The 14,087-nt window shown below is 38.3% G+C and overlaps 1 protein-coding gene across 1 annotated transcript in view; it reads right to left on the minus strand.

Annotated features, from left to right (window-relative positions):
• The window catches only part of LOC755377 (WD repeat-containing protein 17), a 64,841-nt gene that overhangs the window by 14,128 nt on the left and 36,626 nt on the right, over positions 1–14,087 (minus strand). Inside the window, exons 9-16 of the mRNA XM_030981187.1 lie at positions 13,785–13,871; positions 12,950–13,114; positions 11,835–11,987; positions 5,623–5,822; positions 4,373–4,506; positions 3,699–3,824; positions 3,313–3,465; positions 2,322–2,386 (exon numbers count right to left, since the gene is read on the minus strand). Of these exons, the coding sequence (XP_030837047.1) occupies positions 2,322–2,386; positions 3,313–3,465; positions 3,699–3,824; positions 4,373–4,506; positions 5,623–5,822; positions 11,835–11,987; positions 12,950–13,114; positions 13,785–13,871 (1,083 nt within the window). The remainder of the gene's footprint in view (positions 1–2,321; positions 2,387–3,312; positions 3,466–3,698; positions 3,825–4,372; positions 4,507–5,622; positions 5,823–11,834; positions 11,988–12,949; positions 13,115–13,784; positions 13,872–14,087) is intronic.

The raw sequence follows: 14,087 nt of genomic DNA on the forward strand, positions 1-14,087 counted from the left end.
TTTTTGTTGTTGTATTCTATTGTAAATGTTTCTCTTTAAATTGTACGCTATGTTTTGTATTTAATGTTTGTTATGATGTTTTTATGATGAATGAAATAAAGATCAATTTAATTCCATTCAATTCAAAAGATGTAGTTCGACAATGACAATACAGACTCAATAGGAGCATCCAAAAAACTCTCAGTGTGTTTGAAAATCACAATCGTCACTGAAATCAGTTCCACACAAAGGCGATCAGAAGGTCTTCAAACACCTTCCTACTAGAGTGGGAGTATGGAATGCACGCTCCATGATGAACAAGCAAAGAGATCTCAGACTTCGTCATAACTGAAAATCTTGATGTCCTCGCCATCACAGAGACGTGGTCAACCGGTGACAGCTGAGACAGTACTCCCATTGCTGATATACAAAATACTCTACAGGACTTCAAGTTTCTTTAGCTACCCCGTAAAGGGAAAAAAGGAGGTGGAATCTGTGTGATTCTCCGCACCCTCATCGATTGTCAAGCCAAAACTTATTCCTTTGACACATGTGAATGTTTAGAAGTTACCATTAGGTCAACTCACAAAGATACCGTATCTCTCTTTGCCATCTATCGACCTCCCGTTAGCCCTCGTGGAGTTCCGGCTAGCCATTTCTTTACAGAGTATTCCAAATTCCTTGAATCTGCGACCTTACTGATGACCCATTAGTATCAAGTGGCGATTTCAACATACATGTAAATGACTCGACGAACACAGATGCCAAGACCTTCATAGATCTAATGGATTTGAGTGGACTTCAATAGTTAGTCTCTCAGCCTACACACTCCAAATGACATATTTTGGATCTTGTAATCGTACGAGAAGATGATCAGTATGTCAAAGAGGTGAAAGTTATTCATTCTATGCCATCAGACCATGCAGCAATAACATTCACACTTTGTATGTCACAACCACGATCTACTGTCAAACGTATTCAAGTGCGAAAGCTTAGACACATTAATATTGACAACTTTGAGTCAGATATTGCGCAGTCATTTGCAAGTCACACAAACCTAGATGAGATGGATGTAAATCAGAAATGAGGCGGGATGTACAAATGTGTCCTCATGTCCTGTGGTATAATGATACACTCAAGGAGTTAAGACAAATATTAGTGCCAAGGAAAGAATCTGTAGAACATCCAAGCATCGCTCTGCTGTCATGAAGGACTAACTTCAGAATTCTACAAAGGAGTACTTCAGCACGTTGAAAAGATTCAGAAAAGACACTATCATCAAACTATTTCCAGTGCTAACACACAAGAACTGTACAAAGAAAATGACAAAATGACCATTGAGAAAGCCAAAGAAGTGTTACCAACACACAAGACAGGGTCAGATAAGGTTCTTAGGTTTTCTTGCTTCTGAAAAGACAACAAACTGTCATCTTGTGAAGTCCACCTGTTTCCAAGACAATTGTATTGAAAGTATTAACTGTCTCTTTCCTGCCATCACTGACATTACAAATGACTCTTTGAAGACTGGTGTCTTTCCTGAACCTCTCAATACTGCTCTCATCGTCCCGAAGTTGAAGAAATTATCCCTGGATGCGGAGAACCTAAAGAACTACCGACCAATTTCTAACTTGTTCAAACATGAAGGTTGCCATAGCTACACACGGTCCACACCCATGATCAAGTTCTATGACATTCCATGACTTTGGGATATTTATATTTCATTTTCTACAACTTTACAGAAAATTTCATTTTTCCATGACTTTCCAAGTTTTTTCCATAACCGTGCAAACCCTGCTTCATGCTAACCAATATGAGCATCTTTTTAATAATTTTGGGCTAATATAAGATTAACCAACTACTGATATTATGTAATCTAGAGGTATGTGCCACATCACACATAACAAGATCAAATACATTTCAGCCAAGTGAATGTACAGAACTAGCAGATGGTATGTTTGCTGACCGTACATGGTATGTTTGCTGACCAAAGATGTCGGTCTCCCACTTCAATTAAAGCACATTTTTATCAGAACAGTAAGGTCAATATGGCAAGATGGGGCTATGCCCATGAAGAAGATACTCTCTGCGACTGCGGAGAGACTTAGATGATGGACCACATCTTGCAGTGTGGCGGAACGGGTTGCACAGATGAAGACCTGGCCCTTGTTAATGAAACGGCCATTGCAGCAATCGGGCGATGGAAGAACTTAATTTAATTTAACTCAATTTAATTAAGGAACTTTAAATAACTATCTTGATCTAAGGAGACACGAACGAACGAACGATCAGAACAGTGCAGTGAGCATAGAGACCTATTGAACCAAGAATGGATACTATCTTACCTCTCAGCTAACTGCTTCCAGTACTCCATAGAAATGCCAGGTGCTACAGCCAAGGCTTTCTCCCACTGATATCAAAATAAGCAGGAAGACATAGTCAGTGATAATGTAAAGTGCAGGTGCTTGTAAGGTTAAAGGTATATCCCAGTTTTGGAAACGCCCCCTCTCAATAAATGAAATTGAAGATCGTATTACCAATCATGTGAAAGAATATGTTTTGACTAATACGTGATGATACAAATTTTGCCTGGAAACTGCCTACTAGTTGATATATTTGGTAAATTATCATATCGATCCAGCCTGGATAAATATATGCACTTAAAAATTGAACATTTGGGCATACATTTCTGCTTTTTTGCGAATTTAGGTTGAAGTATTGCCATCTAAACCTCTGAAGGTAATATTTAAACAAATATTGAATGGATATTTGCACCCAAAACCCTTGAACTGCAATTTTACCACTACCGGTCTATATCTTTAAGATAAAATCTTCACACGAGTGGTAATATCCTTCAGTTACATGTAATATAAACCTTGTCATAACAAATACTGGATTTGATCCTGCACGTAAGAAGCTTTCTCCTACTCCCCTCCGTTTCCTAATTCTCTCTCTCTCTCTTTATCTCTCTTTCTCTGGAACAACCCATAAATTCTGGGTTGATAGTACTATCTTACCAAATTCTAACATGATCATTTAATCAAATATCAGTCATTACTCTTCTAAATTGCTTTTGAAAAATAAAGTATCAATATCTATATTTTCCATACCAATGATTTATTGCTAAGTGGTGCTGGATTTGAAAATTAAGTTTGAACAACTCCCAGGGAAATTTTTTTTTTTTTTTTTTTTCGGGGGCTACTTTTCAAGCTTGCCTGCATGAAAATAACATTCGAAAATTTGTTTTGCATTGAACTCTATGCAAATTTACAGGGGCTCCTTTCTGATTTTCGGGGGCTAATTCGCTCGAGCACCAGTGTATTTTTTTTCACTTACTTCTCCTAATTCCACCATGAGTTCACAATATCTCTGAACCTCTCCTAGCTTCATGTGTAGCCTGGCAGCCTCTCTCACTTTCTCTTCTCGTAACCTTGACGATTGAGCACCCCGCCCTCCTAGCTTGGCCAGCTCCAGCTCCATCGCATCAGACTGCATTGCAAAGATAATAGAGAGAAAATCAAACTAAACTATGGTATGCTCTCACAACTGCATCATTCTCCCATAGACCATGTTTACTATGGTCATTAATTCAATTTCATTCAAATTATACAACTATTCTAAATGTCTACTCATAAATAATACTGAATATAATTCAGCCCTAAGGCTGCCGTTTTCAGTATTCTAAAAAAAAACATTCAATTCAAATCTATGGAGTAACTTACTGATCTGAACTTGATGAGATGTTTTCTGTGCATGATACCTTTACTGTATTCCTCTGGTAGAAGGCTATCATCTTGACCATTGACGACTGACACTAGCTCCCATAGGTTAGCTGTACCACCTGGTGACTAAACATTAACATACCAACCATTACCAGCCACTATGCTGTAGTTTTTAATTTTCATAAATATGACTATCTTTACTAAAAATTACTTGGAGAATAGCGTGGAAAAGAGCCATACTAAAGCTTTTCGACGTGCACTCATCAGAGTAAAACGCAAGAATGAAACAGAAAGCCGACATCAATCAATATAAACGGAAACTGAAAGGAAAAAGGCGCGAATATAACAAGCACTGATTGGCTGTCTGAGGTAACAGTAAATAAGGCTTATTGCCAGCCGGTTATACCGGGATAATTGCTAAAATAATATGAGCGTCCTTTATATTTATGTCCTTTCATTAAATGTAAGACTCTGTAGTATTGTAAAACTATTAAAAGTGTAAAAAAAAATCTACTTTAATTTCATACTTAGAAGTAGAAGTTGATCTTGTTAACATGTTAAATATGGTACAGATTATTCCTAATTATGATAACAATTAACTTTGCAAAGGTTTTCTGACAAGATTCAAATTTGGAGATTGATGGTGAGAAATGAAAGCCTAGAGAAGCACTCACTGCAAAGAGGTTAGAGAACCATCTGAGTATCGTCTCAACATCCACGTTACCACGGTAATGATCTATCCTTGACTTGAGATCTCGAGATACCTTGCCTGACATCAGAGTGCTTGTGTTAACAGCCATGGCATGATCTGAGGGGGAAATCATTAATGAAAGTCTAGATTAAATACCACAGAATTATTCTATCTGGAGCTTTTGAGATACCTTCCTTGGCATCAGTCAGCTAGGACTACTGGCACGGTCTAAAGAAACAATGTGAAGGAGAGTCCAGATTTGATGTTATAGTCTGTTAGAGGTTGTACAGAAAACTTAATAATAATAATAATAATATGGGTATTTATATAGCGCCGGTATCCGCCTGGCTCTGACGCTCATGGCACTTTACACATATTACCCCGTTTGTAGCCGAGCTGGCAATATAACTAGCGCATACCAGGTACCCATTTAAACCTGGGTGGAGAGTGGCAAATGTAGATTAATGTCTTGCCAAATGACATTAGTGCCACAACAGGACTTGAACCCTGTACCTTGTGATCTGCAGTCGAGGGACTTATCCACTAGACCACAACACCTTAGAGCAAGAGAACAACTTAGAGCAACTGGTTTGATTCAAATCCTAGCCATGACAGACACTCATGTTCTTTGACAAGACATTGCATTTGCCACTGGGTACCAAGAATACACTTTTGGTCACTTTGTTCTGATCAAAATCAATGATGAGAAATATATACACCATACTTCAGTCCCTACATTTTAACTAAGAAAACCTGTTTTGTTTCCCTGAAACAATTGGATAATACGAACCGCTATTAGTGAAAGTTTATTATTCAAAGTTCTTTCATGACGATTGTCATTAAAGAACTTTGCCACCCAGAAGTGGTTACATACTTCCTTACTGCATAATTATGCTTCTTCATATTATTCCGCTTTTATATAGCACCCAATACATCGATACAACAATGTGTCTATGCGCTTTACAGATATATTATTACCCCGGTCATCGGATTCAGACTTACCCGCACACAATTTGTGCACATTCTCCACTCCCTGGGGAGCATTCCAGCCAGTCACCATTTTACAAGCGCACACTTGCTCATCAAACCACATTAACTTTCGCATCCTACCAGGTACCCATTTAATACCTGGGTCTTGCCAAAGGACATTAGTGCTGTGGCGAGACTCGAACCCAGTACCTTGTGATCTGAGTCGGGTGGCTTATGCACTACACCACAACGCTTAATTCTTACCTGTTGTCGTGATGATCTCTTGCCATGGTCTCTTCGCAATGATTCTCATCTGTGATGACATCACCAGTGATGTCAGAGACCAGATCCTAACGGTAGAATCTCTTGAGCAGGATGCTAGTACAAAGGGTCTGTTTGGATGCATGGCTAGACCATACACATCAGCACCATGATCTAATACCTTGTCAACACAGGCACCATCCCTAATAATAGATAGATATAATAAAAAAGATAGTCCCTAATAACAGATAGATATAATAAAAGATTGTCCCTAATAAAAGATAGATATAATAAAAGATGTTCCCTAATAATAGATAGATATAATAAAAGAAGTTCCCTAATATATAATAAAAGATGGCCCCTAATAATAGATATAATAAAAGATAGTCCCTAATAATAGATATATATATACCAAAAAAAAAGTTCCCTAATATATATAATAAAAGATGGTCCCTAATAATAGATAGATGAAATAAAAGATAGTCCCTAATAATAGATACCGGTAGATATAATAAAAGAAAGTCCCTTATAATAGATAGATATACTAAAAGATAGCCTCTAATTTCAGATAGATGTATTAAAAGGTAATCATAAATAGTAATAGATAAGATTTGTAAAGTAAAGTACATAAGGGAAGGCAACTTTATTATCACTCGCGTTCGTCCGGGTTCAGGACGATCGCGTCCCCTCCTTTGTGAGCAGAACGCGACTGTCCTTAACGCGTAAGGTATGGTGGATTAAAACCTTCTCCATTCATCGCGTACCCTCCTTTGTTTAGAGAACGCGAGCGTCCCAAACGCGTACCCAATGAAAGGGACGAGAATGGGGGGATTATCTTACATAATATTACATAATTCTTGAGAGGAATAGAGTTTCTATTTGTCGCGCTAAGAGGGGCAAGAATTCGTTTAATCACCTTGCCAGTAAAATTCCTTCCTTCTAGCGATCGGAAGGCTTTCCCCATTTTAAATGAAATGTAAATGAAATGAAAATTGTGTGAATCGCAATCGATGCAGAGGTCCGTTGTTTGAGGTTGAGAGAGAGAGGGAGAGAGAGGTAGAGGGACGTAGACATGCATGTTTTGTTCTTTGAAATATTTACTCTACGAGACTGTTATGTATTTTTATATGTCATCTTTTGTCATCATTTTGGACGTTTGGTCTTATGAAAACTGATTTTGAATGAATGATACTACGCCGCGGCCGCCTTGTAGCGACCAGCAGCGCTAGAACAATTTCTAATTTGCATACCCTGTGCCGCCCATTGAGCTGGGAAGGGTAATAGACATTCTGACATTTCTATTGATCTTTTCGTGGGTGCAATGAAAAGGTGCAATGAAAAGGCACAAATGAAGTAGAAAGTTGGATTGATAACCGTATCTTGGAAATGTTGTAATCAACACCCAAGTTCAGACAGACCGCGATATTTAAGATTGTCAGCCTACGCCTTTGTTCTGAGAGCGCCGACTTGTGGCGGGAATGTCATAATAAATCTGTCATTATTTGTATGTCGTTGTTGCGACTGGACAATGGTGAGGAGAATTTTTGTTCCGATAACAAAAACAGATCCAACAATTCCCCTTTTTAATTCGGGAATACACCTTGAAACTCTCTCTCTCTCGATAGTAGTAAATCCATCTGTATCTCAAATCAACACTATTTCCTTTCTTATCTGTTATCTTTCTCTCCAGGCCCTCTCTACGACCCTTTTTTTGTTAGCCCTCTCTCCCTCTCTCTCATCCAGTCACCTTTCTAATCTCTCTCTACCACTATCTCTCTACCTCTTACCACTATCTCTCTTTCTTTAATCAACACTTTCTTTAGCTAGTGCGTCCCATGAGAAAACGAAACGGAGAATTATTGATGTTTTATGATAACTTAATCAAAATTATAATAAATATAAGACACATATTTGTACAGGAATAACAAAGTTCCGTTTGTTTAAAGTAATGCTTGCATTTCCATAATTTCCATAACTCTGTTGCTACGGCAGGCAGCCAGTGAAAACGAATTCGTTTAATCAAATTATGGAAGTGCAAGCATTACTTTAAACAAACAGAAATTTGTTATTCCTGGCTCATTTTTCCTGATTGAGCCGAGGTTTAATTTATGAAAGGGCAGAAAGTGAACTTACCAAAGGATCATGTCTTCAAATTGTTTTTTAATCGCTCATTCGTGAAATATGCATTATATGAGTTGCATCAAATGAAAGAAGAGGATCTAAGCTTTACAAATATGTGTCATTTATTCATTATAACTATTGTCGATTGCTTATCTGAAATGAGGCGTTATGTCAATCAACACCAAAGTTCCAAAACATCGCGTATATTTAACATCGTTACGCGCCTTTGTTCTGAGAGCGGGAATGTCATAATAAATCTGTCATTCTTTGTTTCCCGTTGTGACTAGACTACGATAAAGAGCAATGCCATGTGGCATGAGAACAACATTGTTCAATTATTAGAGCATATACGGACCATTTAGATTGAAAATAAGAAATAGAACTCTTTTTACTTCTCGTAAATATACAGAGGATTAAAATAAGAATTTCAACATCCATCATCTCTTGCATCCTCTTTCTTTCCCTCGTTCTCTCCAATTCCCCTCTCACTCGGTCTTTCTCTCTCCCACTCTCCAATGATCTATGACATTCTCTGTTTTGTTTAAGAATAAATATGCACACCCTCCCCAATTTCAATTCAATTCCGAGAAAAAAATATATGAAAAAATAAAGTTTGTATTTAATTGAAGAAAAAAAGAAGAACAAAAAAAAAAACATTATTTAAAAGACTAGATGGAATTAAAAAATTAGAGGGGGCAGATAAAGTAGGTGAAGGAAAAAATATTGAATTTCAAGATAAAGAAATCGGGAGACGTATTAAAGAATGAATTCGCAGTCTTGAACACAATTCAAATTTTTAATTTCAATGAAATTCTGAAAAACGATATAATAACGTTATCATCATTAATCATTGAAAACAAAATCTAAGAGATGGAATTACAAAATTAGATGAAGTAAGTGATGAACAGGGGCGTACGCAGGATTTGTTCGCAGGGGGGGGGGGGGTTAAATTGCGCCGAAAATTTTGTACTGACAGGCAGGGGAGGGGGTAAGAGCACTTTTTTTTTTGGTCCAGGAAATGATGTTTTTGGGGTCACCCATAAGCACACACACAAAATGAGGGGGGGGGGGTTCCCCCTTCCCCCTCACTGCGTGCGCGCCTGGTGATGAAGATATAAATAAAGAAATATTAGAGTTCAAGAAGAAAGAAAGGATCGGGAGACGGAAAGATGGCAGCCGCAGGTAAAAAGGGCGACTAAATACGAAAATGCATTGTACAAAATAAAATTCAAGAAAAGGGAAAAGTAAAACCAACAGGAAGGCAAAGATAGACCCACAACTTCACTTCACTCATTCTGGAACATTTCATCACTATCTGTTATTTATTTGAGAAACCAACTACAACTACCAACTACGATCGAGTGAGCCATCACTCATCACGTGGCCTTGGTCGATGATCTAATCTTATCAAAATGCTAATGTCTCCCCTTTGTTCAGCTCCGATCCCTTCTTGGCGGCCTAGCCCTTTCATGTTTGCGCGCTCTCCATCATACATTTCCCTCTCTTTCTCTATCTCTCTCTTGCGCTGTCTCTTTCGTGAAGTTATCTCCTCCTCCCCCCCCCCCCCCCCTTTCCCCTGAAAAGATGAGCGTGGGAAAACCTCTCTCACGCTCTCTTCTCTGTCACATTCACTTGAGTTCATTCACTCGGCCCATAAATGGCTTTGTTTTTGTTTACATAAGTCATGAATGAACTGACTAGTATGTCTGGTTACTAAGCAACTATGCAGTCAATCAAAATGTTCAAATTCATTTGTGGCTGCATGTTTTCATATCGGGCAATAAAAAAAGCTCAAAATTTTGATATTTAACAATCATATAGTGAGATCCTACTCAAACTCGTGAATTTCTCATTTTTAAAGAACAATTTCCAGCAAATTAAAAATATGAACTGGCCATGTTAATGACGCGGGCGTACAAACACGTCGACAGCTCTTCTTATTTTTGGTGTCTCGGAGTCGACGGGTGTATATGTCATTTTGAGGCAGAGAATTTGAGTACTGCAATTTTGTGAAAATAAGAAAATGCAATATTGTTTTTAATATAAGGAAAATAATTACAGCTTTAAATACATGACTTGGTCTAGCTCGATAAAAATCAAACAACTATGATCATATTCATTTTTTTTTCTTCGTAACATTGGATAACAAATTTCACAAATTCCAACATACTATAAATATTGATAATTGAGATTATTTAGTGCAAGGGTAAATATGACAATGACCCGGAACATAATAAAGGGATAACAATTAATCAAATTACTCTTTATACTTGTAAACGTTTTTTTTTTTTTTTTTTTTTTTTTTTTTTTTTTTAGGGGGGCGGGGTCAAATTTTCCCTAGTGTCGCGCCACGCCTTTTTAATTTCTTGGCGAGAGGCCTGATTATGCATAGAATAAAAAAAATCAACAAAAGGGAAAAGTAAAACAACAGGGAGGCAAAGTTACATCTACATCTTCACTTGTAGGTAGTACATGCAATGTAAATCCTAATTTTGATTTCTATATTTATTTTGTAAAAACACTGAATTTTCTGCTGTGATTTTACATAAAACTCAGACTTCACAGAGCTGCCAAGGCCAAGCAGAACGTATTTATACGGGTTTCTTAAGTTTGGCTGTGCGAACGTGGCTACAGGTTGGCTGTGAGAACGAGCGTATGCATAGTTGTGCCAATGTTTCGTGTTGGCAATTCCTGTGGCGCGCACGCATGCACATTACACACAACACAGGGGATGTACACCACTCAAAGACGTGCGCATTACCCCAGGCTATGCATACACACATACATGCATCCGATCGTGATATCAAACCAGCATCCACAACACACGCAAATTACATATTAGTGCACTGCACTACACACAGCGTCACTCACTAGTACAAGGAAATCCCGATGTCACTTCCAAAAATCCACCCCAAAAGCCAAATTTTGCTGTCAAAAGTGCGGAATCAGAGCCATATTTCCAAAGCATGCGGTGGCTTAGCCATGTTTTAAACACGGCTTCGCCAAAAAAAGCGCTTAAAATCAAGAAATCAGAGATTTTGTAACGATTTTTTTGGCTTATCGCAAGCGCCCTTCGAGGGCCTTCGAGTGTGCTGCGTCTTTACCAGCGCTGTCGGGCTCAGATCACGTGACCGCATTTTAGGGGGCTATCCACATGTTGTGATTTGCGCGAATTGCTGATCCACGCAATGCAGTACTGATTAATAGGTTGGGGGAATACAGACACTACTAAATATGATTTATATATTTGCAGTGTCGCAGAAGCTTTTACTCATATGCAGCTGTATGTAGAAAGACTTGAGGCGTTGCTGGTTAGGTTTATTATTTTAGCGCGCGACACATTTTTGGGACAAATCATTATCAATCAACCCGGGGGATTGCAGCTCTAGCTCTGCTTTCAAGACTGAAAATTCATCTATGAAAATCTACTATCTTATTCTAAACGCGAGCTAGACGGGTGCTACTATTGTCAGGGAACACCAGATTAACGCGTTCTAGACGGGTCAGCTATTGTCAGGGGACGCCAGATTAGAAAGGATTAGAGAGGGGCTGGATAGCGGTGAGGTTGATTGTCAGCGGTCCTAGCGGACGGGATGGCTTCTTTTCTGGCTGCCTGCTCTATTGTCCAACAGACAACAATAGACGCGAGCAAGGGACGCCAAGGGACCGCCAGCGTACAATACGCGTCCGGGAACGGGGGATTAAGAGATAAGTAGGCGTCCCGAACCCGGACGAACGCGAGTGATAATAAAGTTGCCTTCCCTAAATGCAGCTTAAAATTTGGTTTAAAGATTAGGTTTAGGGTTAAGATTAAGTTAAATGTTTGGCTAGGGTTAGGACTCAATGTTAGTGATTGGGTTAGGATTAGGGTTAGGTACTGCATTCAACCATGGACCTACTTGTGTTAGGTCCATGATTCAAAAATGATAGCTCCTACCTGGTATCCCAGACCCTGATGGTGTAATCCCACGAGCCTGAGATGAGAAGATATGGTATCTCTGGGTCAGGGTTAAGGTTAAGATTAGGATTAGGCTTAGGGATTGGGTTAGGATTAGGGTTAGGTTGTGCATTCAACAATGATAGTAAGCTCCTACCTGGTATCCCAGACCCTGATGGTGTAATCCCACGAGCCTGAGATGAGAAGATAAGGTATCTCAGGGTTCCACATCAAACCTCTCACATGAGCTCCATGACCTACCAAGATGTTTACACAGCTATCCTGGGTGTAGTCCCATATACGTATTGTCCTGTCATGACAACCAGGGAATTCAAAGAAAGTGAGAATAATGTAATGCTTGACAACACATTAGTTATTATGGAGAGTAGCTTCAAATGGGGACATCTGCTGCCAAGTAATGACTAATGCCCCCATAACTTTCTTTATGGACATAATATTGCATGTGGTATAAATCATTTAAAGTATGTACCGGTAATTAAGAACCCCTAATGGGTTCAAAGTTGGATGTACAATGCACTTTGGATGTCTTCACTTAGAGAATGTTTAAAGAGTCATGTGATTAATGATTTAGAAAAACAAATTGTGTTATTTGTGTAAACAAAGCTATAATTGATTGCTAAGCATTAGGAAGAAACCTGTCATCTACTTTATTTTCCTACAGAATCATCGTTGCAGGCATTCCATTAAAACCTTCTTCTGTACTATAACAGTAGATTTAGGCCCTATGCATCATTCAAAATTGATCCTTAACTTTAGCGATAGAATAGTTTGTTCATTTTGTTGTATTACACTCAAAATCAATATAGGCTTGTTCAGATATGAACCGCAACATATTTTTTTTGATGAACAACAAATGTGTGCAACAGAGATCCTCTGCATATTAATAATAGCAATAAATCTGGATTTATATAGCCCCTAATATGGAATACCGTCTCTAAGTGCTATACAGATATCATTATTACCCCAGTGATCAGATTATTTCATGCACACAGTGTGCACCATCTCCTATCCCTGGGGAGTATTCCTACCACATGGTCATCATTATGGCTATTAATATCACAAATGATATTTCAGCAGTCTCTGAACTAATCTTGATCAAACAAAGATGATTTTGTCATTTAAATTGTATGCTCTTTCAAATTTGACACTCAGTATTTCATTATCTCTATACGAAAACTCAACTATCCCTTTAATGCTGCAGTTCACTGTTGCATATGTGAACCAGGCTTAAGATATTGTGTTCCAACTCACCCATCATCTGAGCCACTACATAGTATGCCATCTCTTAGAGGAGACCATCTCACATGGAACACCTTAGCTGTGTGACCAGGGAATGTCTTCAAAGGTTGATCGTTAGCAGTCGCTATGTAGTATACTCTTACTTTACCATCACCGCACCCTGTAGCTATCATGTCTCTGCATAGACAAAGGTGTACATGAGCAAAGTCTAGAGTTATCTGTAATGGGTACTAGTAAATTATACATACATGTACATTACCTTGCAATCTACAAATGTGCTTTATGTGAACAACAAACAATTAAATCGGTTCACTTCAAATTATGTTTGTTTAGTTAATATCTAAACTGCACATACTTAAGATATTTGTAGTCTCTTTTTTTTTTTTTTATCTAGAAACATGAAAGAGTGAATTCAGCATTTATATACCTTAAAGGATTCGACCATCACTATCATAAGTATGAATCCATTTTTTTATTTTCCCTCATTTCTCAAAAATCATGCATCTCCTCCCTCTCTCTTTTTCTCTCTCTTTCTCTCATTCTTTCTCTCCCCTTTCTCATTTTCTTCCAATCTCTCCCATCCTTTTAGTCTCTTCATCTGCTCATTTCAATGTCTTCAACTATGTCCTGGTGCATCTTCTGCTAGTTACATTTTCTTCTTACTTGACCCAAATTACAGCAAAAAAATGTCAATGGATGCTTATATCAATAAAGCATTAACCATCTATTTCTCCCTCCTTTCCCCATCTCTCCATCTCTCTATAACTGTCCCTCCTCATCTCTTTATCTCACTTGTTATGCGGACTGTCCATGTCTCTCTCTCTCTGTCTAAATCTTATATTCTTACTTGTTATTAGGACTCCAATCACAGCCGAACACAGCTGATGGATGCTTGTATCTCTGAAGCATCTTACCATCAATCTCACGTACAATACTGGATCAAAATCAAAATCAAAATCAAAATCAAAATCAAATCAAATGACCTCATTACATCTCCTGTTTCTACATTCCAAAGAAATACAGTGCCACGGGAGTGTGCTATTTAAATAGGCATTCTGTTCACATATAGCTTTCAAATTCATCCAAGCAACAACTTTCCATGATCATATGCTCCTGGGGAGTGTTGCACAAAGACTGGGATCGAATTTAA

The sequence above is a fragment of the Strongylocentrotus purpuratus genome, unplaced genomic scaffold (genome assembly GCF_000002235.5).
Source record: "Strongylocentrotus purpuratus isolate Spur 01 unplaced genomic scaffold, Spur_5.0 spur5_scaffold_11, whole genome shotgun sequence".
In the NCBI taxonomy this organism is placed as follows: domain Eukaryota; kingdom Metazoa; phylum Echinodermata; class Echinoidea; order Camarodonta; family Strongylocentrotidae; genus Strongylocentrotus; species Strongylocentrotus purpuratus.